Source organism: Mesocricetus auratus, unplaced genomic scaffold (genome assembly GCF_017639785.1).
Source record: "Mesocricetus auratus isolate SY011 unplaced genomic scaffold, BCM_Maur_2.0 Super-Scaffold_100007, whole genome shotgun sequence".
Classification (NCBI taxonomy): domain Eukaryota; kingdom Metazoa; phylum Chordata; class Mammalia; order Rodentia; family Cricetidae; genus Mesocricetus; species Mesocricetus auratus.
In genome coordinates this window covers 37842064-37870056 of record NW_024429191.1, presented here as the reverse complement: position 1 = coordinate 37870056, position 27993 = coordinate 37842064, and the positions used below count along the sequence as shown (strand labels likewise).

The 27993-nt window shown below is 45.2% G+C and overlaps 2 protein-coding genes across 4 annotated transcripts in view; both read right to left on the bottom strand.

The window, feature by feature from the left end:
* Trim58 (tripartite motif containing 58) overlaps positions 1-27492 on the bottom strand; it is a 38455-nt gene extending 10963 nt beyond the window's left edge. The window contains exons 1-6 of one of the 3 annotated variants that reach the window (XM_040748715.1): positions 27057-27492; positions 25118-25197; positions 23392-23622; positions 22569-22591; positions 22372-22472; positions 17616-18883 (exon numbers count right to left, since the gene is read on the bottom strand). In XM_040748715.1, the coding sequence (XP_040604649.1) occupies positions 18294-18883; positions 22372-22472; positions 22569-22591; positions 23392-23622; positions 25118-25197; positions 27057-27492 (1461 nt within the window). In that variant the 3' untranslated portion in view covers positions 17616-18293. Of the gene's footprint in view, positions 1-17615; positions 18884-22371; positions 22473-22568; positions 22592-23391; positions 23623-25117; positions 25214-27056 lie in introns of those variants that run through there. The other 2 variants (XM_005067722.4, XM_040748716.1) reach the window with 2 other exon arrangements.
* Positions 6564-7661, bottom strand: LOC101831831 (olfactory receptor 2W3-like). Its single transcript, XM_005067721.3, has one exon. It carries the CDS (start codon positions 7545-7547, stop codon positions 6564-6566), a length of 984 nt encoding a protein of 327 aa, XP_005067778.1. The 5' UTR covers positions 7548-7661.
* Positions 27493-27993: the final 501 nt, after the last annotated feature.

The following is a 27993-nucleotide window of genomic DNA, read 5'->3' as shown; positions in this document are numbered from 1 at the left end:
CAGGAGAGAAAAATAGGTGGGGCTGGCAGGTAAAGAGAATATTTAGTAGGAGGGGGAGAACGTTAGAGGGAAGAAGAAGCCAGAGAACAGGAGGGGAGGATGTTAGGGGCCAGGCACCCAGCAGCCATGGAGTAAGAGTGAAAGTAAGATTACAGAAGAAAAGGAAAGTGGCCATAGGCAAAAGGTAGAATGGATAATTTAAGAAAAACTGACTAGAAATAAGCCATCCTAAGGCGGGGCATTTGTAAGTAAAAACAAGCCTCCATGTGTGAGGGAGTTTGGTGGAAGGTTCCCCCAAAGTAAAGAGTAAGAAACACAAGTCCATTTTCTTCTTCAGCCTTGTGGGTGCTGGGCATTGAACTCAGGTGTCAGGCATCAGTTGGAAGCAAGCAACTTAACTCTTGGACAAAGCAGGTCACCTCTTCCTTATTTCACTAGGTGGCAGTATTGCTTGACATTTTGAGCACAACACCCTTCTGTTAGAGTCCCTTATAGGTTTCTGAATCTAAATACTTCAATTCTGGTTCTTTTTGGTATGGCTAGTCATAATAAAATTCTTTGCCATTTGGGGATGGAGAGGTGACTCAGCAGTTAGGAGCATTTGTTGAACTGAACCTGGCTTAGTTCTCAGCACTCACATGACTCACAACTGTTCCTAGCTCTAGGTTCAGGGGTCCAATATCCTCTTCTGGCCTCTGAGGGCACTGCACAAATGTGATGCATAGACACATATGCAGGCATAGCCCTCTCACACACATAATATAAAATAAACAGACCTAAGGAAAATACCTTTAAATTATTTGCCACCGAATCCCATTAAGTAGCTAGTAATTAACAACTCATTGGTGCTCCTGTTTCCTACCCCATCAAAGCATGCTCTTCTACACTATGTGTAATGTTCTTTCGAATAGCAGCTGTTGACTTTCAGGAACAACATGGAAGATGTTTGGCCTCTCCTCACACCTGCTCTTGCTCTCTGTATCCAGCAGCTGACCTAGTTTGAGAATTCAAGTTAGTGAAAGGCTATATAATGTTCTTGTAGTTGGTGCAAGCCAGATCCCTCCTGCTCATTATTACTGTGCCTGGATTATCTAACTATACACTAAAAGGTTTCTGTGGAATCATATGTTGAGATGTCTAATGAGAAGAATGTCCATCTAAAACACCTTTCTCCTCTGCCTTGCATTTCAGATGTAGACTTGTAAATCATAGTCTTCTTCAATCACTATCCCTCAATCACTGGGAAGCAGAGAAATAAATTTGTAAAAGTTTCTGGGTTAAATACAAGGTATAGGAGTTTTTCTTTCTAGATATGTGTCTCAGTTACCTATTCTGTAAGTCAAGGATAAGAATATGCCAGACCTCAAATGGATGGAACTAGAAGAAACCATCCTGAGTGAGGTAACCCAGTCACAAAAAGACAAACATGGTATGTACTCACTCATATAAGGATTTTAGACATACAGCAAAGGATTACCAGCCTACAATCCACAACCCCAGAGAAGTTAGAAAACAAGGAGAACCTTACGAGAAACATACATGGCCCCACAGAGAAGGGGAAATGGACAAGATCTCCTAAGCAAATTGGGAGCATGAGGGAGGGGAGAGGGAGTTAGGAGAAAGAGAAGGGGATAAGAGGAGGGGGGAGGAGAACATGAGGGACCAGGAAGATTGACTAAGGGGAAGAATAGACAAGAGCAAGAAAAAAGATATCTTAATAGAGGGAATCATTATAGTTTTAAAAAGAAATCTGGCACTAGGGAAATGTCCAGAGATATACAAGTAATACCCCAATTAATAATCTAAACAATAGTGAAGAGGCTATCCTAAATTCCCTTCCCTATAATGAGATTGATGACGACCTTATATGCCATTCTAGAGCCTTCATCCAGTAGCTGATAGAAGCAGAAGCAGAGACCCACAGTTAAGCACTGAGACGAATTCCTAGAATCCAGTTGTAGAGAGGGAGGAGTGATGAGCAAAGGGGTCAAGACTAGGCTGGAGAAACCCACAGAAACAGCTGACCTGAACAATGGGGAGCTCATGGATGGACCCCAGACTGACAGCTAGGAAACCAGCATAGGACAGAACCAGGCCCCCTGAACATGGGTATCAGTTAGTAGACCTGGGCAATCTATGGGGCCTTTGGTAGTAGAACAGTATTTATCTCTAGTGTATGAATGGACTTTGAGAGCCCATTCCCCATAGAGGGATACTCTCTCTGCCTAGACACATGGGGGAGGACCTAGGGTCTGCCCCAAATGATATGACAGATTTTGATGATCCCCCATGGAAGGCCTCACCCTTTCCATGGATCAGAAGAGGGATGGGTTGAGGCTTGATGGGGTCATAGGAGGATGGGAGGGAGAGGGAACTGGGATTGATGTATAAAATAAGATTGTTTCTAATTTAAATAAAAAAGAATATGTATGCCATACCTGTATGATGGATGTTACAGCTGCTGCTACTGGAGTAGAGGGGTAGGAAACAGAAGGACCATTCTTGTGGGGTTGGCTTTCCCCCAGTGCATCTTGGTCCTGGGGCTCATGGGCAAAATGACTGAGGCATCAATGTAAGGATCAGACACCTGCTTGACATTGGGAGTCCTCTCATCAAGGTGAAGTAGTAACAATAATCACCATGTAAGGTTCCTGGCCTGAACTGTTACCCCAAAGAAACAACCTGGTAGTCAGTAGACTCTTCCATCATGGAGGAGATGGAGACTCCCATCTGTAAGGTCACTTCCAGAGGATGTGAGGAGAGACAATGATGTTCATAGCCCAGTGTAGTTATTGTCCATTTTTGTGAAATAAATCACAACTTGAATGGGTTAGATTCTTCCTCATGAGGCCTCCCTGTCTGTGGCTGTTTCTGGGTGTATTGTAGACTCAAGGAACCTGACTCTCTAAGACAGTGGGAACTAGACTGACCCAGAGAAAGCCTGGCCTATTGTGCATGTAATTTTGAACTTGCTATGTAGTCAGAGCTTGAACTTTTGATCCTCCTGACTTCATCTCCCAAGTGCTGGGATTACAGATTTACACGCACACCCTTCCAGGCTTCACACACACACACACACACATTCCCAGCTCAGCACTTAATCTCTGAGGAGTACAAGTCAGCTTCACACAGATGAGAGGGTGAAGTTGAGATCGGCCATTTTTAAGCCACACAAACAGTAAACTAGCATTATCAAACAGGATTGTTTCTGTCATCGAGCTAGACATGTTCTGGTTCTATTCTGTTACTGTGCTAAAACACTCTGACAAAGGCAACTTGGGGAGGAAAAGGGATCATTTGGCTTATTTTTGCAAGTCACAGTCAATCACAGAGGGAGGTCAAGGCAGGAACTCATGTAGGAACCTGATGTAGGAACCATGGAGGAAAGCCACTTACTGGCTCACTCCCAGGCCCAAGCTTAGCTACTTCCTTATTTAGCCCAGATCCATTTGTGCATGAAATGGTGCAGTCCACAGGAGGCTGGATCCTCCCAAACCCATTAAAATCCAATCCCACAGGCCAATCCTGAGGCTCTCCTCTCAGACGACTTTAGGCTGTGTCACGCTGACAATTAAAGCTAAGTAGGACAAAAGATGTTTCTCAAACACTTTGTTGCTTTCAAGAGTAAATGAAACATTGCCCAGCTTGCACTGTCTCCTACATCAACGACACAGGAGTACAGAGTTGCTCTTCCTTGCTCTCATTGTCCTCATTAGCCATTTCAAGTTCTCTCGGCCAAACCTATTATTTAAAAGATGGGTCAAAGCAACTCTTCATGAAGAGGGGCGTATGTTTCTTTTGTACACTTCCTTCACTCAGCTGTAGCCTGAGTCATTTCCAATTAGAGTAGAGGGTCTGCTGAGAGATGCATCTTGTGTTCCCAGCTCCCTGGTGGCAAACAGCCACGACTAGAGGATCTGTGAGGACAGTGTGTGACACACTGCAGGGGCTCATGGAAAGGAGCATGGCAGTGTAGACATTACAGTGGATACTTTTCCAACAGTTCTCTGCTTTGTCTTGGAAGAAACTGCATGTTTTTCTGGTGTTAAAAAATAAATAAAAATAAAAAGATTCTCCTCTGCTTTTGGTCCCAGTGTTTTGACAATAGAATCACAGCTGTCTGCAATAAGGCAAGCCTTTATATGTCTTGGGCTGGGAGCAGATTCTGCCGGGATTTTTCTTCAGTTCTGAGTCTATTGTGGGAGTCACAGTAGTCAGTCCAGCCATAAGCAAACACTGAGCTTACACAACAGGAGTGCCTGGCAGGGACTTGACACATGGAGGTTTTCTTACAAATAAAATGAAAACAAAACTGAGAAATAATGAAGCTTTTTATCTAATGCCCTATGTTGTCATTTTCTGTTTATCTAGAAAATGGGAAAAAAATCTCATCACGGAAGCTGTAGTCTGACACAGTGAGTCATGCAGTAGACCCTTTTATCCATATAGCTTTACTTCCAAGTGTTCATTGCAGAGTCTCATTGGTCTGGTTCGAGGCCGCTGGCTTCTCCTACACTATCGATGCTGGGCCCTCACTGGGACTCCTCTTGGTTATCCTGCTGTTGCCCTGTGTTGTGGAGATCCTGCAGCTTTGGTTCTGCAGGACTGGCACCTTCATGCGCTCCAACAGATTATAGATGGGGTGGATGGTGGGGTGGGCCAACCCACAACCCATAATTCTGGACCTGGGTAGTTGCAGGGTTGGTCAACCCATGAGCTCTCCCTGTCCTCACCAACAGGGTGAGCTCTCCAGCATTGTCTTGGTGAGTTCACCCTTTGAAATGATGAGCAAAGGGTGGGGCCAGTTCTCCTGCTTTCAAGTCCTCATGGTCAGCTCTGCCACACCCACACCTTCAGGGCCAACTCTACTGTGTTTCCCAGGTTTGGTATAGGGGCCTCTCTCCCCAGTGCTACAGCTGATGAGGGACAGCGCTCCCACTCTTACGACCTCAGGCTGGATCTCTTATCTGCCTCAGGCTGGGGAGAGAGGGGGACACATCTCTCTCCCACTCACAACTTTGGGGCTGGCTCTCCCACACCTCTGCCAACAGGATAGGCTCTACTACACTGGCTATGTGAGGTGCAGGGCCTGCTCTCCCAAGTGTTGCCACTGTTATCCAGAGTCTTATGACAGACATAGGATGGGGGATGCCAAATAGGAGCAAAGAACCAATGCAATTCCATAAAAGGCTTTAGGTGGGAATTTTGGAAATATAAAAGAACAGACTATGCTGAAGTTGATGCTGAATGGTGGTCACGGAAAGACTTTTTCTTCCTATGAATAAAATACCTGAGATGAGATTAAGAAATTAAAAATTAGGGTTGGCAAAATGGCTCAGTAGATAGAGGTACTTGCTGACAAGGCTTTCAACTTGATTTGGATCTCTAGGACCTGTATGGCTAAAGGAGAGAACTGATTCCTGTATGTTGTCCTCTGACCTACAAACATACACTGTGAGACATGCAGGCACACACACCCCTACACACACAGACAGACACACACACACCTACACACAGAGAGACACACACAGACACATACACAATAAATAAATGCATGTAATCAAAAAGAAGTTAAACCCTAACCCTGAAATAAAATTCTAAGGAAAGCTGTGTTCTACCTGGCACTGAGGTACAGCTTGGTGGAAACTTATCTTTACTGTTTTCCTAGTTGGGTTAGCTATCTTTCCACTGCTGTGACTAAGTCACTTAGTGTTGATGAAGAAGGAACGCCCACCCAGAGACTCTGGATTTCAGGTGGTTCTGTCCATACTGTCAACAAGGTGTGGCTGAGAAGCTCCACTCACCTCCTGGCAGCCAGGAAACAGCAGGGAGATGTGGCCTCCTGTTTGTTTCCTCTTTCTCAGTCCTATTGGTCTGTCTGGAGCCCGGAGCCATCAGGCGGTGCTACCCACATTCAGGATAGGGCCCCTCCCCACCCAGTTAAGCCTCTGCAAACACGCTCACCAACCCAGTCCGAGGTGTCCCTTCATCTCCTAGGTGATTTTAAACCTAGTCACATTGACAAGGGTGGATAAGCATACTTTGCTTTGTTTATTCATGGATTATGACAGGACAGAATGGAAGGGTTGGGTGACAAACAGTGTTCAGTTCACTCATAAAGCAGATGATTTGGGACTTTATGCAGGCTTACAAATCCCAGAAGATGCAAATCAGTGGAGAGCTGCAGACTAGAGTCGATCAAACCCAATACTGCCAGTGCTAGCCAAGGCATTGCATGGGATGACATCCAGGCACCTGTTGTCCCCTTACCTTCCCCTGAGAGCACATTTCATCTCATATAACACCAAGACATTATAGAGACAAATGGTCAAATCTGCATCTTACATGGGAAAGTCCCCTTTAATCACCAAGAAGAAATGTAAACACATGCTGTCCTCATGCCTGCCAAATCCCAGAACTCTTCAACAATCCAGTATAATATCTGCCACAGGGCAGCCTGGATTTTCCCCAAATCACCATGAAACATTTTTCTCAGTCCCTTTCTTTCTCATTAAAATGCTTGCCTAAGAGCTTGCGTTGGGTCTCAGTTTTAATTGCCATCCTCACCAGGACAGCTTCCCTCTGGTCTGTCTGGAACCAGCCCTTACTTCTTTTGTCTCTCGGCTACCCAGCAGCAGCCTCCTGAGCGCTCCCTTCACCTCCTTGTTCCTGAGCGTGTAGATCAGAGGGTTGAGGAGAGGGGTGACCATGTTGTAGAAGAGAGTGAGGAACTTGCCCTGGTCCTGGGAGGAGCTGTTCCCTGGCTGCATGTACATGTAGATGATGTTTCCATAGAAAAGCGAAACCACGGTGAGGTGCGAGCCACACGTATTGAAGGCCTTTTGACGCCCTGCAGTGGAGCGGATTTGGAGCACAGCCCTCACGATGTAGCCGTAGGAGACCAAGATGAACACCAGGGGAGACAGCACGATGCCTATCGCCAGGACGAACACTGTGCCTTCCACTGCAGCAGTGTTGACACAGGCCATCCTGATGAGAGCTGGCATCTCGCAGAGGAAGTGGTCCACACTGCGGCGCCCGCAGCGGGGTAAACTAAGGGTCACTGGAGACATGGCCAAAGAATTGGCTACCCCACAGCCCCAGGCCACTAAGACCAGACCCATGCAGAGCTTGGGGCTCATAACCACGATGTAGTGCAGGGGCTTGCAGACAGCCACAAAGCGGTCATAGGCCATGACAGCCAGCAGCAGGCACTCCACACCCCCCAGGCCCAGGAACAGGACCAGCTGCAGGGCACAGCCTACATAGCTGATGGTCTTGTCCTGCCCGCTGAGGTTGTAGAGCAGCTGTGGGATGGAGCTGCTGGTGAAGCTGAGGTCCAGGAAGGACAGGTGAGTGAGGAAGAAGTACATGGGGGTGTGCAGGTGCGGGTCCAGCCTGGATACCAGGATGATGGTGCTGTTGCCTAGCAGGGTCAGGAGGTAGGCAGGCAGGATGACTGCAAAGAGGACCCTCTCTAGCTGGGGCCGGTCAGAGAAGCCTAGAAGGATGAAATGGCTGAAGGTGCTGTCATTGGCTGTGCCCATCTCTACTTCACTTGAGGAAGAGGTTGATACTAACAATAATCAGAGTGGACCCTGCTTCCATCATTCAGTACTCATTTAGTTATAACGACGATGTAGATAATATTGACAGACAAGGAAACTGAGTCATGCATATAGCAAGCCAGTTGTCGTGAGTAGAAACAGGACGGAGTTGGTTTTGAACCCAGCAATTGCAGCCTAGTCTGTCAGCCTTAATCACTCTAGTCCTGCCTCTAATTCCATGAAGTGAGAGATGAATTGTGCTGTGGCCCAGCTTTTGATTCTCTGGAGACCCACAATCCCAAACTCCCAAACTCACAGAGCACACAATACAACTCCAAATAATCACCAACAGGATTTGAAGATGCCCAGCACAGTTGACTGGACACTTGGACATCACCCATCTGAACCCATGTGGGTTCACTGACACACAGATGTTATTAAAATAAAAATGATGGATTTTTTTCTGGAGATTTTCAATAATTTGGTAATTCAAGGACAGATGGTGTTACCTAGAAATATATTTAAAAATTCTAAGTTTGGAATATTACAAATATATAAACACTATGTAGACATTATTCACTTTCTAACTTACTGCAAAATGTAAAGAAGTGTGTTATATAGAAAGTTTGTGAAAATTGACAGGAACAAAGACCATCTAAAGTATTATTCCCAGCAGAGAGGAGCTTAAACAAATGAGGCGGTGAAGCACTGTGCCATATCTGGGTCAAATGAACTGTGGTCTATGGCTCTGCTTCAGTATTTTAGTGATTCTTGCTACTATTGCTGTGAGCTAAAGAGTTCAGGATCCACCCCAAAAACAATTCAACAGCTAGCCTTCATTAAAAAGTGACTCTGATCCTCATACATTTTCCACTCTGCAATTCAGACACACTCGAAATATTCTCTGGCCAACAGCCACCATTATATGCATGTCTGTGGATAGTCACAGGCTACCAGTAGTTATAAGTGTAGTCGAATGTTTTAACCAGATTTTCAACAGTGAAGATAGTGAGCACCCTTAACATCTGGGTCCAATCATTTGTTTGGGTTGTTTTTTATTCTAATGACACATTGTATCCTTCTATGTTTTTTAGGTGATCTTGGATATCTGAGTAGAAAAGTGGCGTAGGGGGTAATAGATTATCAGTGAAAGCATATGCTCATAAAACCTCTCTCTGGGCCAGCTGCTTTTTGGTTTTCTTTAATTACATTGAGAGAGAGAGAGAGAGAGAGAGAGAGAGAGAGAGAGAGAGAGAGAGAGAGAGGGTGCACTCACCTTGGAGGGCCAAGGATAACAATCAACATAGCCATGAGGCTTAGGGGGTCAGATTCATAAAAGTGTAAAGAAACCCAATGTCTCTGCCAATTCCCTCATTTCCTTGGCACACAGAAAAGTCGAGGTGGCCTGCATGCCCTGCACCAGTGACTCAATGGGGCTTAGAAAGGCATGAGTGGGACATGAGACTATTCATACACTCTTGATGGGAGTTTAAGTTGAAATCATGGTCTTTAAGAGCTCGTTACTTCTGTGTACATATATCTCAATGTTGTTTTAATAAGAAAATGTTTCTCTTATGGAATTGAAAATTGAGTGTTTTCTCTTTGCCCCATTAATCTCATGGGTAGGACTCTGCCCTGCATTTACTGACCCTCAATCAGAGGACACACCCTCCACACTTTCTCCTCAGCATCAAAACAGGCAGGTGATCCCCAGAAACCATGTGTTTATAGTTAGTAGCATTAGTATTTCACATGCAATGCTGTTACAAATGAGAAATGAGCAATTACTAAATTCAAATAAGCATAGGCATGTGACATCAGTTGAAATTTTGTCCATCCAGATATATTAAGCTCAAATATGTAGAAAACAGGATGTGGGGCTGAGGCTCACTTTTTAAGGTGTTTGCCTAGCATGCACGAAGCCCGTTTTATCTTCAGCACTGTGTGAACTGAATGTGATGTATTCCTGAAATCACTGTACTTGGGAAACAGGGGTGGGAGGATTAAGAGTTCAAGGCCATCTTTGACTACACACTAGTTTAGGGCTATCCTGAGCTGCACAGCAAAACAAAATGAATAGTGAGAACACACACACACATAACTAAATAATAAATAATAATACTGTTTTTCTTTCTTTTTCCTCCCTCCCTTCTTCCCTTCCTCCCTCACCTCCCTCCCTCTCTCCTTCCCTCCCTCCTTCACTTTCTTCCTTCCCTCCCTCCCTCCTTCCTTCCTTCTTCTTTTCTTTCTTTTTGAAACAGGGTCTCACCATGTAGCCCTGGATGGCCAAGAACTCACGAGATCAGGCTGGCCTCAGACTCACAGAGATCTTCCTGCCTATGCCTTCCAAGTACTGGAATTAAAGGTATATACCACCATGCCTGGTAATAAATCTTTTAATTAAATCACTCATTGGTATGTTTTCTAAGTATCATATTACATTCACATATTTCAATGCATACTTCTCTTAAATATATAACTCATGGTTATTGGCCATTATACATCAGTGTCTTCTGTGTTTTAAATTTCTGGTCCTTAGTCATCAATGAGAACATTTCTCATGTTTAAAAGTCACTTGTTTGTAAACCTTTTCTTTTCCTGTAAGTACCTTCTTCATTTCTTATTTTGTTGTAGGTTTTTCTTACCAGTTTTTTTTGGGGGGGGATGTACAAATTGATCTCTCCTATATCATACCTTACCCATTACTATATCATTTCAGATTCCAGATATTTGTTCTAGTTTAAGAAAAGTACACATATAAACCTGTGTGTGTGCGCGCGCATGTGCATGCCTGTCTGTGCATCTGTCTGTCTGTCTCTGTGCTGGTGCCTGTAACAGAGGCCAGAAAGGGGCACCAGATCCCCTGGAGCTGTAACTATAAGTGGTCAGTGAGCCTCCTGATGTGGGTGCTGGGAACCCGATCCAGGTTTGCTACAAGAGCAGTTCTCTTAAACACTGGGCCGTCTCTCCCAACCTGTGAGTCATGCTAACCTATCTCTCTCTCTCTCTCTCTCTCTCTCTCTCTCTCTCTCTCTCTCTCTCTCTCTCTCTCTCTCTCTCTCTTTTGCTGTTATCTTCTCAAAGATCATGACCTCAACTCTCTTTGCTTTCTCCTCAACACTAGCAGCATGAGAAGGGAGATGGGAAGGCAGATGAAAGAGGCTGAAAGCACAGACACAGACGGCTGAGACAGGTCTCCAGTCAATATAGCAACAACCCGGTGCTTGGAAGCACTGCAGAATGGAGGATTGGGAACTGAGAAACAAGTCCTAGCACATGTAGGGCTTGGGTCCAACTTTCAGGACAACCAGAGTTCGGATGTCCTTCCTACCGTTGAGTCTCTTGACTGAAACAGTCAAGAACGCCTTTTCCCAGGGAAGGTTTGGAACCTTTATATGCTCATTGTCTAAAGGGGAGTTTACACTAGTGACTGCATGGCATCAGCTTGTAAAACCTTGCATCACTCACCCTCTTGAAAAACTTCAGCAGATTCTCATGTCACTCGGGGTTTCTGTCTCTAAAAGGCCTGAAGTCGTTACTGGGATCCCCAGATCTTACATAAAACACTATTTCAAATTTGATTTTACTGAGCAGTTGATTCTTCTAATATGAGAATTGTCTCTCTCCCTAAAACAAAACAAACACAAGACCTGAAAGGGAGACAGGAACGCCATCTCCTCACTGCGGCTTCACAGGGATTTCCCACTAGTACTGGCCTCTCTCTGAGAAAGGGGTTCTTGGGCCTATACAGCACTTTCGCTGTCAGAAAGGCTCTGGGAAGGGTCCCCCCACTTGCTCTTTCTGAAGGGACATCCGTTCTCCTGCTGTGCCCAGGACATTAGCATTTGGTCCAGGATTACAGTTCTCCATGCAAGTGCATCTCGTCCAGTGCCAGTGTTAACTGTTGTCTTATTGAGAGGACTCACTCTAACAGTTGAGCAATGCAGCATGTGTCCCTGTGCTCCCACTGTCCTCCGGTTGAGTCTGTGATTCTCATTCCCCAATCCCCCAGGACCTGGCACAAGCTAGGTGACCACTCCTCCACTGAGCTAAGCCTGGCACAAGCTGGGTGAACACTCCTCCACTGAACTAAGCCTATCTGTGTTTCACAAACCAGTTGAGAAGTGCAGATCTCTGAGCTCAGCTCCCAGATTCAGAACCTACTCACCACGGTACTCGATTCTGCTGGTGCCACTGTGCACTAGATTACCTGCAGAGGTGATCTAGGTCACAACATGCAGCATCTTCCCCAATTAGAGGCACATAGCTGCTGCAGTTGGAGTCACTGTGGAGAAAATCCACGTGCCTGTCCCTGGATTGGCATTTTCATTGTCGTCTGTGTGATGGGTCCTGATGCTTGTGGAGGGGGACGCTGAAATTGCAAACATGCAGCTCTCCAGAGGAAATGGAGAGAGAGTTCTGTGGGGGGATGTGGGCTCATCAGCATCCCCAAGGGAGGCAGGGACCACATTCCCTAAGCATCTCTAAGCTCTGGGCAATCTTCTGAACCCACCAGGGTCATTAGCACATTCAGTTTGTTGTAGTCCTGTGTCTCCTCAATGTCCCAGTCCCCACAGATCCAACCAGAAAATGTGGCCATGAGAATTTGTCCCTTGATAAAAAAATAATTTAATATAGCATGAAAGTAAAATTTGGGCATTCTGTCTGTTGTTCAAAAGACAGGGATACACAGGGACCTGTTTTCTTCTTTCCCTTGTTCACAAGAATTACTATGTGGCTTTAAAAAAATCAGGTGAGGCACAACTACTCCAATTCCACCCAGGGCAGGTTCACACTTGTTTTTTTTCTGAGACAGGGTTTCTCTGTGTAGCTTTGGAGCCTGTCCTGGAACTTGCTGTGTAGACCAAGCTGGCCTTAAACTTACAGAGATCTGCCTGTCTCTGCCTCCCAAGCGCTGGGATTAAAGGTGTGTGCCACCATCGGTAGGTTGATCACACACCTTTTTAAAACCTAAAATCCATTAAAAAAACAGTTAAATGGTTTTTGTTTGTTTTTATATCTTTAACCAAAAAGAGTCTGTTTTTCTAGACAGCAGAAAGATTCAGTTAATGAGTTGGCAGGTAATCTTGAATTATTTCTTATTTTTACTATTGAATTTGGGAAAATGTCATAGATATGTTTGCATTTTAGTTTTAGAGACTTAACTAGTATCTTGATCTCCCTGGTTTCTTTAGCTGTGAATACACTTATATTTACTGTTTCTCTGTGGTACTGTGAACGGAGTCCAGGACTTCATATAGCCAGGAAAGTGTTGGCCACTGAATTCCCTCCACAGACCTGTGCCCTTGTTTCTAATGCTACTGTGGAGGAAAAAGTGATGTCGCACAATAAAAAAATTATGGGAAAATACTAAATAGTTCTAATAACAGAAGCTGATGTCAAGTTCCTGACATCATCAAGGCTACATTTGAGACCAGCAGATAGAATTAAAGCCATTGGTTAAGGAATTCATCAGAATGGCTGTAGAGGCACTCATGACCGAATGTAGCTGCAGGAAATATTCCCTGCCAGCTGCTGTGTACATTGTGGGTCCCTGGGTGAGTATTTGTACACATGCTGGCTCTCTGCACCCTTTTCTCCTCTGTGTATAGTAGAATAGAGTGACAGAAGGCCCCAGGAACAAACACCAGCCACAAACTGTGGGACTAATGAGAGAGAGGACAAGTTTAACAAATTTTCTACTGCCTTCACTTTCTCTGCCCTGTGGGATGCTGGAAGCAGGAGGTGCCACTCAAAGTTGGGCTAGTGGGTAGGGCCAATGCCGTATACTGTCTTCTCTTAGTATCCCTGATTCTGGGTCTTCTCAGTATGCTGAGAAAAATGGTCTACTTAGGTAACTCGTGTATTAAATGAGTGATTTCATTTAGGAGAGTAGAAGAGGAGAAGAGGAAAATATTCATGAAATTAGTTCTGTAGTCAACTCATCTAGTCTGCTGGAAATGTAGGTATGAATATACAGACACAACTTGAGATTTATAGCTTAGGACAAGTGAATCTAATGTTGGGGGTTGACTTTGTAATCATTTTTATAGAGGAGAGAGTTTTCTAATTGTCAGAGCAGGGTGAAGGAAGTAAGGGAAAGTGGAAATGATAATATTGCAGACTAGAAAAGTACAGTGTGTACTAAGAGGGATGCACAGTAGGATAAAGATGATGTGGAGGAGAGCAGATACCAGACATCCCACAAGGGAGTGTCCTGCCATACAGCTCAGAAGAGAGGCCCATACACCATGAGGGCATCTACCTGGGTTCTAGGGCTCCAAACTCTTGCCCTCACACTTTCAAGACAGCTTAATCACAGAGCCATCTCCTTGCCACGGGTGTCAAATTCTTTATAGAAATGTTTACTCTAAGTTCTTAAGAGCTTCTCAGCATTCCAAGTCAGTATAGCATCTGACACATGGCCTGTAGATTCAGAGGTAATGCACAATAGTGTCATTGTGACATTTCAGGGACCCAAAATTCCAGCAGGCTTTGAGAAAGCCTATCTGGAAATGCAGCATTACCCCATCACTGGAATCCTGTGCTTCTCCAAAGGTGGCTCTCTAATTAGATCTTTTTTCCTAGATCTAAAATAGACTTGACACATTTAGCACCTGGAATTAACCTTTATTGGATGATGGTTGACTGTTTACAAATAGTATCTGTATATTGCATTTTGTAAAATATTTCTAGTTGCATCATTTAATTCTATTTCCAGGTTAATCATTTTTTTCGAGACAGGGTTTCTCTGTATAGTTTTGGAAGATGTCTTGGAGCTCTGTAGACCAGGCTGGCCTTGAACTCACAGACATCCGCCTGCCTCTGGGATTAAAGGTGTGCGCCACGAACACCCAGCCAGGTTAATCATTTACTCATTCAACAAATAATGCATTCAGCCATAACCACACCCAACCAGTGTTTGAAATCTTGCAATATGCTCAGGAATGTATTGTCACTAATAAATATCCTGTTCTCTTCATGATGCTCACATCACACCACAAAAGAACAAATAAATTAGTAATTAAATAAAACTGCATAAATAAGACTTCAGTATGCTGTACTGGGAGCTGATATATAACATATGGGGTAAGCAAGCCTCCTAAGCCCGGTGAAGCGGAACTGGGAAGGTGTGCTCTGGGGTGTGGAAAGAGGTCTTCAGTGAGAAGCCTTTATAAGAGAGAAGGGACCAGATGAAGAGGTACCAGGAAAGGAGAGTTGTAAGCAGAAATCACAGCTGGGAGAGGTCCTGTGGTGGGGGGTACTTGGTTTGATGTAGATCTACCATGAAGGCCAGGTAGCTGGAGCAGAATGAAAAGGGAGGTAAGGGAGGAAGGCGGAGTTGGAGGAGAGACTGGGATCAGGCTCAGGTCTCTGAGGGCCCAAGAGCTCACCACGAAGGGTGAAGTTTTCACTGGACTCTAACCCTACTGAGAGGGTCAGTGTAGTGGCACCGCTGTCTGGGGCCTGAGAGGATGTGCTAAAGATGAATGTGGCAAGGGAAGGGCCAGCTGGAAAACTGTAGAGAAATGAGTGCAGTAATGCAGAGGGGAGGGGCGACAGTGCAGGCTGAGATCGCAGCAGCTAGAGATCAAGACTGGTTGGACTCTTAGCCCTCTACAAAGCACAGCACACTGTCACTGCCGAGGGACCACAGAGGGGTCAGGAATACTGTAAAGGGGTTGCTTGAGCTGAGCAACAGAAGGAAGGATGTTACCTGCACAAGATATGAGACTTTTTTTTTCTGTTGTTAAATAGGGGGAGATTGTACTGTGGTAGGGTCTGGGGCTAAGTTTTAGAGAGGCTGGATTTTAAAGGCCTGTACAGTTCAAGTCAACAGTTATATATAAAAATGTATCGTTTGGGAGACAGGGTAGGGAAGGTAGAGAAACAGGTGTCCATTTGGAGGGTTTTACAATCAAGGAAGCTAGAATTGCAGAGAGGATGTTGAGAACAATTAAGGATTGGAAAGACAAGGAGAAGTAGTAAAGCAGGAGATGCAAGATTTGAAGTCTTAGAACACAGAGGACGAAGTCTTCAGTGACTCATGCTAGGTTGGCAACTGACATCTTGCTAGGAGGCACTGTGAGATGGAGAAACTCAGAGACACCCCAAAGACAGGAATTGGGGTCTCCATGGCAGGAAGGGTGGTTCTGGGACTGAGATGTATCCATTGTCTTAGTTCCAGCAAGATGGTTTCCATGTCCCTGTGAGTGGTTAGAGATCCCATGGGAGATGTCACCTCAGGCCAATCATTGGTCCATTGATCAGGCTCTATTGATGGGCTGGAGTCCCTTTGTTCCACCCTAAGATGACTTGTATGGTCTGTGAACTATCCACTGGGGCATGTGAAGACTTGTCATTTCCTATCTGTAAATGAGAGACAGAGCAGAGAAGTATCTACATACAACCAGTTTTTAACAAGCTGTGTCAGTAACATGAGTAGATGTAATAATGTGGGCCATAAAATATCCATGCAAAAGGAGAACATCTTGAATGTTAAAGTTGAAGGGGGAAATAAAATTTTTGGTGGACTATTAAGATAAAGATAACTGAATTTGCCAATAATTCCTATAGGGCTGGCATTTCTGAACATGACAATTTAACATTGGTTTAATACTTATTTGCCATGCAGAGAGGAGAGATAGCAGGGGAGCGCTCAATGGCCTTTAAGGGTTTTGTTAGAAAGACATAGAACATACTTGATAAGTGACATATCATGATCATTTCATCACCATCCTTACAGAGCATTTAAATAAGAGTTAAACTCTGGCCACTCACCAACGATAACCTCAGAAGTCTCTGTTACACCACGAGGGTGCCATCAGTGCTCCCCACATGGGATCATATCCAGAAGCTGAGTCTGGGTGAGAAGGAATATTATCTGACTGAGGTCTTAAGAAGCAATATCAATCAGGTGAAGAGGCAGAAGGCAAACACTAAGGAAGCACATGTTGTTTCCTTCCTGAGGAGATTTGTCACCGTGAGTGACGGAGCTAGAATGGGAAGTCAGCTTTCAAGCCAATTACCTAGTCATTAGTAGATCCCAAAAGAAAAAAGTTTAAACTTCTGAGAACTTCCTGCCTGTTTAGGTTTTGAGGATTGGGTTCAGGATGTTGAGCAAGACAGCATCCAAGTGCTTTACAACTAAGCTGCATTCTCTGGCTTTTTTTTTTTTTTGAGGTAGGATCTTGCTATGGAGCCCACACTAGCCCCAAAGTCCCGCCTCTGCCTCCCTGATGCTAGGATGACAGGCATGCACCACCACCAATGCCAGACACGGCTTCCATTTTAAAAAAGTTATCCAAGGGGCTAGAGAGATTGCTTAGCAGTTAAGAGCACTTGCTACTCTTACAGAGGACCGGGGTTGGTACCTAGAAACCACATGGTAGCTTAGTAATGTTCATAACTCCAGTGAGGAGATCTGAATGTCTCTTCTGACCTCCTCAGGCACTGCACACACATGGTACACAAGCATACCTGGGAGCAAAACACCCATACACATAAAATAAGCACATCTTCAAAACACATTTAAAATAGACAACGAACCCAAAGACAAAAGGGGAGGTCTAGGAATCAGTGATATTGAGTTTAGAGTGATGAACTTCAAAATAGTTGAGAACGGATTCCAAAATGAAGGGGACAGAGACTGGAAAGATGGCTCGGTGGTTAAAATGGCTTGCTGCTCCAGAGGCATGGAGTTCTGTCCCCAGCACCCATGCTGGGACAGCCCAGACTGCCTATAATTCCAGTTGCAGGGATCTGATGCCCTCTTCTGGCCTCTGCTGGCACTTGCATTTATGTAGCATACACATGCACAGACTTACACATATATACATATAAAAATAAAATCTTTTCTTAAAAACAGAAAAGGAAGAGCAGTGGTGGTGCATGCCTTTAATTCCAGCACTTGAGAGGCAAAGGCAGGCAGATCTCTGTGAGTTCAAGGCCAGCCTGGTCTACAAAGCAAATTCCAGGGCAGCCAGAGCAGTTACATAGAGAAACCCTGTCTCAAAAGACCAAAGATAGATAGATAGATAGATAGATAGATAGATAGATAGATAGATAGATAACAGAAAATGAAATAGAAAGTAATCGACCATAGTACTAGGAAATACAAACTTATAAAGGAATGATTCTGGATATATTAATCTAGAAGGAACTGTACGACTAAGCAGGATGAGACATAAAGCAAAAGAGGGAGAATGAAATCAAGAAAGGAAAATTTAAAAAAGGTTCAGAGTTATGGGTTTCACTAGAATAATATCCAGTTATTTTTTTAAGCAATCTCATTTCTCAGCCAACCACTGTGGTGTACACCTGCGCCCAGGACACTGAGGCAAGAGTTTGGGGACAGCCTTGACTGTACAGGAAGACTGTGTCTCAAAAATAAAGCAAACTGAAGCGAGTAGAATTGATATTCCTAAGTCCCGCTATATGGACTGTTGAGGATGAACGAACGGGCAATCTCATTTAATTCTAACTTACTACTACTGTGAACATGCGCCAAGGAAAAACCAGACCTCTGGCAACACGGTTTGACGAGCCTGATGTCCTTTCAAAGCCACTCACTTCACATAGTTCCTCAGCATGTGAACCACTCTGGATCCACTCCATAGTCCCCGCGGGAGAATTTCCACAGAACAGGCCTGCGGGGCTGGTGTTGCTGGGGTTCGTTGAAACAGGGCACAGTCCTGCTCCCCATTCATCCAGGACCCCTGTGAAGCACAGCACTTCTGGATTGTTTTAGTATTCCTCGCTTCTAACAGCAGCAGCCAGATCAAGGAGACCCCTGGGGGTCCAGTTTCCAGACCCTGCTTCTGTCATGGGTGGCAAGATAAGAGGAGTTGTGTCACAGACGAAAAAGTAGGGTTTGAGAATGCCGGAGAAAAGATGGCTGAACGTGTAGATGTAGGACCCATTTGTGATGTTGTAGAATGAGAGTTCTCCTGCTTCGTAGTCCAGAAAGAGCCCAATGCGGCGAGGTCTCTCATCCTGGAGCACAGGCACCGAGGGAGAGGCCAGGACCATGTACTCGCTTCCCCTCAGGAGCCACATGGCCCAGACACCGTTCTCTGGAGATGGTGTCGTTTCCCCCTTTCTCTGCACCGAGTCTTGGCAAACCCCTAGACCCCACTCTGCTCTTTCCCCCACGATGACTTCCCAGTAGTGTCTCCCGGAGGAGAAGGCCTGCAGGCCCAGGATGCAGGGCCAGGTGTCAAAGCGCTCTGGGTTGCTTGGGACATCCCTCCAGACCTCTGCATCCTGCACACTGCGCAGGTCGGCCGTCAAGAGCAGGCTGGGGTGGGCAGTGGCGGGATCCAGCTTCACATCCACTGTGGAATTTGCCAAGCATGAGAATGAGCAGAAAGGCCTAGTAAAACCTTACCCTTCCCTCCCCTCTCCCAGCCCCCCCTTACCGCTCTCCTTCCCTCCCTCCATTTATTCTGCTATGCTGTGGATGGACTCTAGAACCTTGCATGGCATCACTGAGCTTTAGTTCCAGCTGGTAAAAACTCAGACACCACAAGGAACCCTCAGTTTCTCACTCCAGAAAGATGAGCCTGGCAAAAGCCTTGATTTGGGTCTCACAGAACTCTGCCGTACACACGGGGCTTCCATTGCCCAATGACACAGTTAAACCCATTGCTTTGTGTGCAAAGGAAAATAAAAGTGTGTGTGGCCTCCAGACTGCTAACCCCATAGGGGTTCTTGGAAGGAGGAGTCCGGTGTGGGGAGGGGTAGGGATGGAGCAGAAGCCGAACCTCCTCTCCTTGCTCCCTTCTCATCTTTTCTGACTGCCTGTCCCTCTGCATCCTCTGTAACTCCTTCACAATAAGTAGCCAAGTGGTGTTCCCTCGTACTCTATAAGCAGGCCTCACAAATTAATTGGATTAACTGACCCTGAGGAGGGAAGTCCTGAGAAACTCTGGTGACAACCGATCAATCAGAAATACGAGCCAGGACCAATCAACTACACTGCCATCCTACCAGTCATTTAAAGATGAATTAACATCTGTACTCCCCAAACAGTTCTATAAATAGAAAGGAAAAGGATACTACCAAGCTCATTCGATGGAGCCAGTATCACCCTAATACCAAACCCAGAGAAGGATACGACAGAATACTGCAAACTTCCCTAATGAAAATGGATGCAGAAAATTTCAGTAAAACACTTCCAAACCAAATTTAAGAACACATTAAGAATGCCATATTCCATTGCCATGTTGGTTTCATTCTAGCTATGAAAAGATGGTTCAATATACACAAATCAGTATAAGCAACCCAGCTGTGCTGGCTGGTCTCATGTCAACTTGACACAAGCTAGAGTTATCTGAAAGGAGGGAACTTCAATTGAGAAGATGCCTCCAAAAGATCTGGTTGTGATGCATTTTCTTAATTAGTGGTTGATGGGGGAGGGTCCAGCCCATCCCCAGGATGGCAGTTCTGGGTTCTACAAGAAAGCAGGCTGAGCAAGCCTGTAAGCAGCACCCCTCCATAGCCTCTGCATCAGCTGCTGCCTCCAGGTTCCTGTCCTACTTGAGTTTCTGTGCTGACCTCTTTTGATGGTGAACTGTGATATGGACACATAAGCTGAATAAACCCTTTCCTCCCCAACTTGCTTTTGGTCATGAAATCAGATCACAGCAACAGTAACCCCAACTAAGACACTAGCACTTAAACAGACCTAAGGATAGAAATCACATGATCATCTCAACAGCTACAGGAAAGACCTTTCATGATGCTGAATATCCCTTCATGATACCTCAACATAACAAAGGTTATAGAAGGTAAACATAGCATTTCCTTTAAAGTCAGAGATGAGTAAAGAATACACTCACTATGTAGTGCTTGAAGTCTTAGCCAGAGCAATAAGGCAAGATAAAGAAATAAGAGAACAAATCTGAAGAAATAAATAATGTTATTCCTATTTCCAGGTGGTACAATCATGTATTTAAAAGACCCTCAGGACCTCATCAGCAAACTTTAGACATTTTAAACACCTTCAGCAAAGCAGTGGGATATAAAACTCACATCCAATATCAGTATCTTTTCTATCTATTAACAGTGACCTTGATGAGAAAGAAAGAAAAATACCATGCATAGTAGTTTCTAAAAAGCCAAAATAAAACAAAAAATAATAACAAAATTCCTCCCAAAACTGCAGGAATGAACCTATCCAAGGAGTGGAAGGGCTTCTCCAAAAAAAACTTTAAAGCAGTGAGGGAAGAAATTGAAAGACACCACCAGAAGATGGAAAGACCTCCCTGCCCAGAGATTGGCAGAATTATTATTATTATGAAAATGTTTACGTTACTTAAAACAGTATGCAGATTACTATGATTCTCAACCAAATTCCAATAGAAATCTTAGAAACAGGAAAAGCAATCCTAGAATTCACATAGAAGCACATGGGACATAGAAAATTCAAGCAGCCCTGAGCAAAAAGAGCAAGGCTGAAAGCATCATAATATCTGCTCTCAAATTATACCACAGAGCCATAGTACAAGATCAGTGTAGCACTGATACAGTGTAGTGCTATACAGCAGCATGTAGAGCAGTGGAATAGAAGAGTAAACTCACATAACTACAACCAAATGAATCTCAACAAAAATGCCAGAATCATGCATTGGAAAAAAAAGAGACTCTTCAGCAAGTGGTGCTGGGAGGCTGGATATTCACATGCAGAAGAGTGAGGCGAGACCTTTATCATCTAGCTGACACAAAAATCAACTCAAAAGAAATCAAAGACCTTAACCAAAGGCCTAGAGCTCTGAAATTGGTAATGGGAAATATCTGTCATCTATCCACTATAGGGCATGAAAGCAAAAAAGTGGTGGAGGGTGAGAGACAGAGACAGACAGGAGGTAAGGGAGCCATATGGAAATGCCATGAAGAACCCATTACTGGGGACAGAAAGATGGCTCAGTGGTTAAGAGCGCAGGGAATCTGGGCTTTTGTTCCCAAGCTCCCACATTGTGTCCCATAACCATCTACAACTGCAATTGCAGGAGATCTGATGTCCCAGTCAGGTCTCTAAGGGCACTGTACACACATGGTGCAGGCAAAACAACTCATACAGAAAATAAAATGAAGAACTAACTTTTAAAATAAAGAAACCCATTGCTTTGTATGCTTACCAAAACAAACAAAACCTTAAAATGGAGGCCACAATCTCCTTGTTGGTGGCAGGTGGCAGTCCTCTGAGGTGGACTGTCAGCCTGATCCTTTCTCTGGACTGATCTCATCAATAAGGGAACTGGGTTAGATTTCACTGGGGCACTGGTCAGCTGTTGGAGGGAAGGACCTAACACATTTCAGTGATCTAAGGCGTTAGAGTCATTGAGAGGATGGGGGAAGAAAAAAAGATAATTTCTCTTTGTTTGGCCTTATCCCTGATGACAAGCACCAAGGCAGAGGTTAAGCTTTGGGTCCCACAGTCCAGTCATGATACCATGCTCTCAAATAAGTCTTGGCTGGCTTTTGCCTCTGAGACTTTGGGCTCTGATTGTTACCACTACATGACATCCACAGAGTCGGCTGCACTGAGAGCCTGGTCTAGGCATCAAGGGTCTGTCTACAAATGCCAGAGATGAAAAGATGTATCTAACAGCTGAGTCTGTGCGTGCAGGCGTGCTCGCACACACCCTAGTATTCTTTTATTTTTTTTCTACACATTGTGAGACCTTTACAGACAACATGGAGAGAGATTGGGAGTTTTACTTTCCCAAGTTCTGGCCCAAACTAACTTCCTCTGACCTTTTCCTATGTGTCACTCTTTTGGTAATGCAGAGGTGGTGAACCTAAGGACACAGATGCCTACCTTGGAATTTCTTCAGCATCTCCCTCATCCCAGGGATGCGGCACACTGTCTTCAGCTCCAAGGGGACAGTCTCTGGTTCCAGCCGTGTGACAGCATTGCTTCTGGAAGTATGCAGAACCCACAGGTGTCAGTGTGGTTACCAGGGGCCTACCTCCCCTGCACCAGCCACCCCACACTGATTCAGAAATGAAACATACCTGGTCAAGACTCCTCTCACTCCCTGGAAAGGAAAGAGAAAGACACATAGGGATAAGTCAGGTGTCTGACTTCTTTCTGAAGTCAGGCAGAGGCACAGTAAAGATGTCAGTAGAAATATTTAAAAGTTGCTAACACCTAAGGTGAGACTTCAAGGAGCAATGAACCCCTGCTCTTTACAGGAATAATAGGCTCTAAACAGCCAAAAGTCTTGGACTTTGAACAGCCAAGAGGCTTGGTGGCAAATCATCCCATCACAATTGGAATAGAATCATGATGTACACACTTTACATCCAAAATCTATCAGTTTAGCTATTGCTGCATTGATAATTCTGCCAATTGTATCTTTTGGTAGAGCTACACCATGTACTTATTGAAGATTGAATGGGGGGAAGGCATCAAAATATCTGAAGGATGTATTTGAGGTAAACACACACACACACACACACACACACACACACACACCTTACCCTTAATGCCTTTGTAAGGGAATAATAAATGTCTGATTCTTTGATCCATCACACCAAAGCTGACTATTTGATATACATTGATAAGAAAGGATGGTGGCACTTTCTCTGTTAAAAGAAATATATAGGTGTGTGTGTGTGTGTGTGTGTGTGATGTACATGAATCAGGTGAAATCTAGTCAACATATAACTTTTTGCAAACAATTGTTTAAGGGTCCCCTGGATTCTCATGCCTTCTACATCAGTGCCACATTATTTTGCTAAGAACAAGCATGCCTGGGTGCTGGTATCCAGATGACAAGATCTCATCTCTGTCCCTTAGTCTCACATCTGCCTATACCCCCAGAGCTTGCCTCACCTCCAACAGCCCGAGAGCTGGCTGCTGGCTCCTCTCTTCCAGCTCTTCAGCTAGCTCCTTCAGGACCTTGTTCTGTTGGACCAGCCTGTTCCTACTGTCACGTAGTCTCTGCAGAGTTGCTCGCTCCTCCTCTTCCAGCCGCCTCAGCTGCAGCTGTTCCTCCTGGGCCAGAAAGCCCCGGTGTTTCTCAAACTCCAACCTGAAGCGCTGTCTCTGCATCTCCACTTTCTCCTGTGGAGACACAGCAGGCTGGGTCATGGAGGATGTTGTGAGGTGCCACTGGGGACTCCTGCTTTGAAGTGTGGGGCAGTGGAGCTGGGGGAGGGGGCACATGCCCACAGTCATCTCTGCTTTCCCCCTGGTCTGACTGTTGGCTGTGTTCTAAAAGCATGCAGAAGCCAGAACCATTTCTATGGGGGATGGGAGGCTGACACGGTAACAGTTAGAGAAAGGCTACTGGACCCAGGATCTCAATTAGACATAGATTTGAAGGCAAGCATTTCCAGATACAAGTTTCAGTATCATATGTAAAATAGGAGAGAACTGTGGGGGTGGGAGGGAGTTGGTGACCATCAGTTCATCTGTGGACAGTGTCCAGCCATCACACAATACTAGTTACTATTTATTCTACCAGTCACCGTATCTACTAGAAACAACAACAAAGAGATTAAAGAAACCCAGATTTGTAACTGTGAAAAGCTTGAGATTAAGAACAGATTTTTTAGTGTGTGTGTATGTGTGTGTGTGTGTGTGTGTTCACCTGAGTGCATATGTAAAGGCTGGAGGTTTACTTTAGGTAGCTCCCTCAATTGTTCTCCACCCCCACCTCATTTTGAATGGCAGGGCTTCTCCCTGAACCCTGTGCTTACTGTTGAAGCTAGGCTGCCAGCAATCCCCAGGAATCCGCCTGTCTCTGCACCCCCAACCCCAGCACCAAGGTTCCAGGCATGCACTGCCACCCCAAACTTTTGATGTGAGTGCTGGGGATCCAAATTCAGGTCCTCACAGTTGTGTGACAAGCACTTTAGCACCTGAGCCCTGGCTCTAAATGTCCTTTGAGACATGCTAATGGTGGTTAACATTTTCTGCACAGCCAAGAAAGAGCTAAGTGTCCCACAGGCACTGGCTTGCACATTAGATTCAGATTATTATCTTGCTTTCCACCTTTAAAGTCTACAACTCCTAAAGAGATCCAAGGAGTATTTTCTTATTGGTTACTATATCTCTGCCCAGTAGGTGGCAGCAGCATGCTCCAACTTGTGCTCATTTGGAGAAACACTGAGTCCACAGGTATGCAAATAAGATGCATAAGAAAGAAAAAAGTCTGGGTGAGGTGCAGAAGAGGAAAGCGTGTGTGTGTGTGTGTGTGTGTGTGTGTGTGTGTGTGTGTGTGTGTGTGTGACTGCAGATGGCTGAGCATCCTTCTGGGATGGTTGCTGTTCTCTGTACTCTTTATACATGTTGTGCAGCACTGATTGTCACTCATCTCAGATCTGTTTGTGGACTGAGGTGATTGGCTTATAGCAGTGAGTTTGATGGTAGGATTCAGAAAGCAAAGCTATTTACTTATAAGTCAGGTCGTATCAACAGGATTTAAAAGGAGCAGGCTGACCCAAGAGGGCACTGTGATGCTTTCTGGAAGAGATAGCCACTCAGGAATTGGATCAAGAGTGCGAGAGAGTTAAAGATGATGGGAAAATGTCTCACACCCTTGGTCTGTCCTCACCTTCCAAATGACAGTCTTCTTCCCCACGTTGGTCTCCTGCATCAGAGCCTCTTCCATTTCCTTCCTCACAAGTTCCAAAGCTGCTTGGAGCATCCTCTGTTTGGGAAGACAACATAAGACACTGCACATATGCTCTCAAGCCTTTAGTTTACTTAGACGTAAAGTACAAAGAGCAGCTGGGGAGTCCCTACCTGGCCTGACTCAGAACTCACCGAACTCAGCAGATACCTTGTCTGGTGCCAGTCACCAAGATGTGCCTAAAAATTTCTCCTTATATCACTCTTTCCAACAGTGAAACAAAATGCTAAAATGTGAGGTGCAAAGATAAAGTAACAATAGAATACAAATAAGGTGTTGTAGGATACTTAATGGTTAGAAATGCAAGTACGATGATAGTAGTATTTTATAAAATATAATGCCAATTTTGAAAAGATATTTACAGTGAATTTATAACAGCTAGGATGCAGTAGAGGAATTGGCATCTCCAGCTGATAAACTGAAGTATAATGAAATTTCTTATTTATTACTTAAGAGCTTATTTTTTTACATTTTTAATGTAAGTGTAGTGTGTATGTGTGTGTGTGTGTGTGTGTGTGTGTTCACAAGAGTGCCAGATACACATGGAGCTCAGAGACAACTTGCAGGAGTTAGTTATCCTTCCATCATGTGGGTTTAAGGATCAAACTCAGACTGGCATGTTGCTAGCAAGTGTCCATACCCAAGGAGTGGAGAGGACGCAACAAAAACTACATTTCCTTTCAGCAACATGACCCTGCATGAGGCACATGTGTATACTTGATATCAGAAAAATGTGTATACTTGATATCAGAAAACACACACACAAATATGCTTTTGGGAAGGAAAATATGTGAACCCCACCATAAAAGTTACTCAATAAACCCTGCATACACATGGTTCCCACTGGAAAGGAGGCCACTACAGAGCTCTGTAGAACGTACATCTAAAGCAGGTTGGAACTGCCTATCAAGGTAGTGCCTGTCAAGACTGAGGTGGGATTTGTTTTGTTGCGGGAACATTTTGCTCTGTCAGGCCCAGAAACCATTAGCCATACCAAGCATGTGACAAACAGCATGACGGGCCTGGGGAAAACAGTGACAGGGCGGATTCTGCTGGATCTGTGTTTGGTTAGATAAGAGCTGTGCACACTTAGCAGGGGCCTTGGACAGCTATAGCTGATTGGCCAAAAGGCCTAGATGGTGTTTATTTGGCATTTGATTGAAGGAGAGGAAAAACCCTACAGAATATTTATAGAAAACAGAATCAGAAATGTCTGGCTAGCCAAGCTGTTCTCAGGACTTACACAGGCAGGACTATAAAAATACCCCATGCCTGAATTCTTACAAAATCAAAAGGAGGCAAGCAGTAAAATCAAGGGAGACGTTTCCCATAAGTTGAGGAAAATACCCCAATTTTTAATTTTAGAGAAAAGAAACCAGCAAGCATCTTAAGAACGCCAGTACTCCTTCCTTCAGGGTGCCAACGGAAGGAAGACCACACTGGTATCCCTAGTAAGGGTTGTTCAGGAAGTTGGAAACTTCAATGTATTTAAAACGTATCCGGCAAGTTTGGAGGAAGATGAGTGGGCAGCCTTCTGCGGTTTGGGGTGGGGATTGATACACATAGAGACTGGAAGCACTAGGGAGCCCCTCTTTGTTGAGGAGGCAGCTGTGTTCTCAGCAGGGGGCGAGCTAGAGGCTGCACGAAGCCCATTGTGATCAGAGGCTGGGTTTAACAGAGGTTCCCAGGGGCCAAACAAAGCCCCATGCAGCTTGTAGAATGGATGGGGAGACCAGGGAAGGAAGGCGCCTGGGAGTTACTTAGGAGACGAAATCGCATCTTTTGGATCTGTTTGGAGAATTTATCCCTTCAATTCCCACGTTAGCCTGCCCCAGTGTCTTCCTATTTTCCACACGGGGACCTGAGCAGAGTCTCACCTGGTAGCGGCTGGCAGCCTCCTGCAGCGGTTCAGTGCGGTGGCTCTGGTGCTCAGGGCTAGTGTCACAGATCCAGCAGAGCGTCGTCTGGTCCTCCTCGCAGAAGCGGCTCAGGTCCTCGCCATGCCTCGCGCACTGGCGCGTCCCCGGGTGTCCAACACCCAACCCCAACTGCCGCACGCTGTCCACCAAACTGGCCAGCTGCCTATTGGGCCTGAAGCTGGAGGGCCTGAAGGGACCCCTGCACTGGGGACAGGCGTAGACGCCGCCCTGAGCGCTGTCCGACTTCTCGCAAAACTCAGAGATGCACCGCAGGCAGAAGCTGTGACCACAATCCACACTAATGGGTTCCTGCAGGAAGTCCAGGCACACGGAGCACCGAGCCTCCTCTCGCAGCCGCTCCCCAGGCGCTGCGGCCATGGTCCTTCCTGGACGGTGGCAGCAGCTCCTAGCAGCTCCTACTGCCCTAGCGGTCTGCATTTAAAAAAAAAACCCATAAGGAGGGGAGCAGGCCCTGGGGGTGTTATCTCCTAGGCTGGCCAGGATCCAGCAGCCAAAAAGAACCACTCAGAGTGACAGCAAGAAGTCCAGGGCTGTCACCTCCTCAGAAACTCAGCAGCTCCTTTTCTATTTTTTTATTCCTTCTTCCATCAGCTTAGTTTGAATTATTTAATATAATGTAGCATTTATACCATCCTAACTCACATTAGAGGTGGTTGAAGTTTGCACTGTTTTGTAGTGTGGATGGAACCTAGGTCTTCATACAAGCCAGGCAAGTTCTACCGCTGAAGAACATCCCCAGTCCTCTCTTTACCTTTTATTTTGAGATAGGGTTCTATCGGCTTTGCCTAGGCTGGCCTTGAATCCTCTGTAATCCAGGCTGGCTTTGAACGCTCTCTGCCACCCAGTATGACTTTGAAT

What these genes read in the sequence shown, in the direction of transcription:
- LOC101831831 (XM_005067721.3), bottom strand. Translation starts at nt 7,547, where the DNA reads ATGGGCACAGCCAATGACAGCACCTTCAGCCATTTCATCCTTCTAGGC.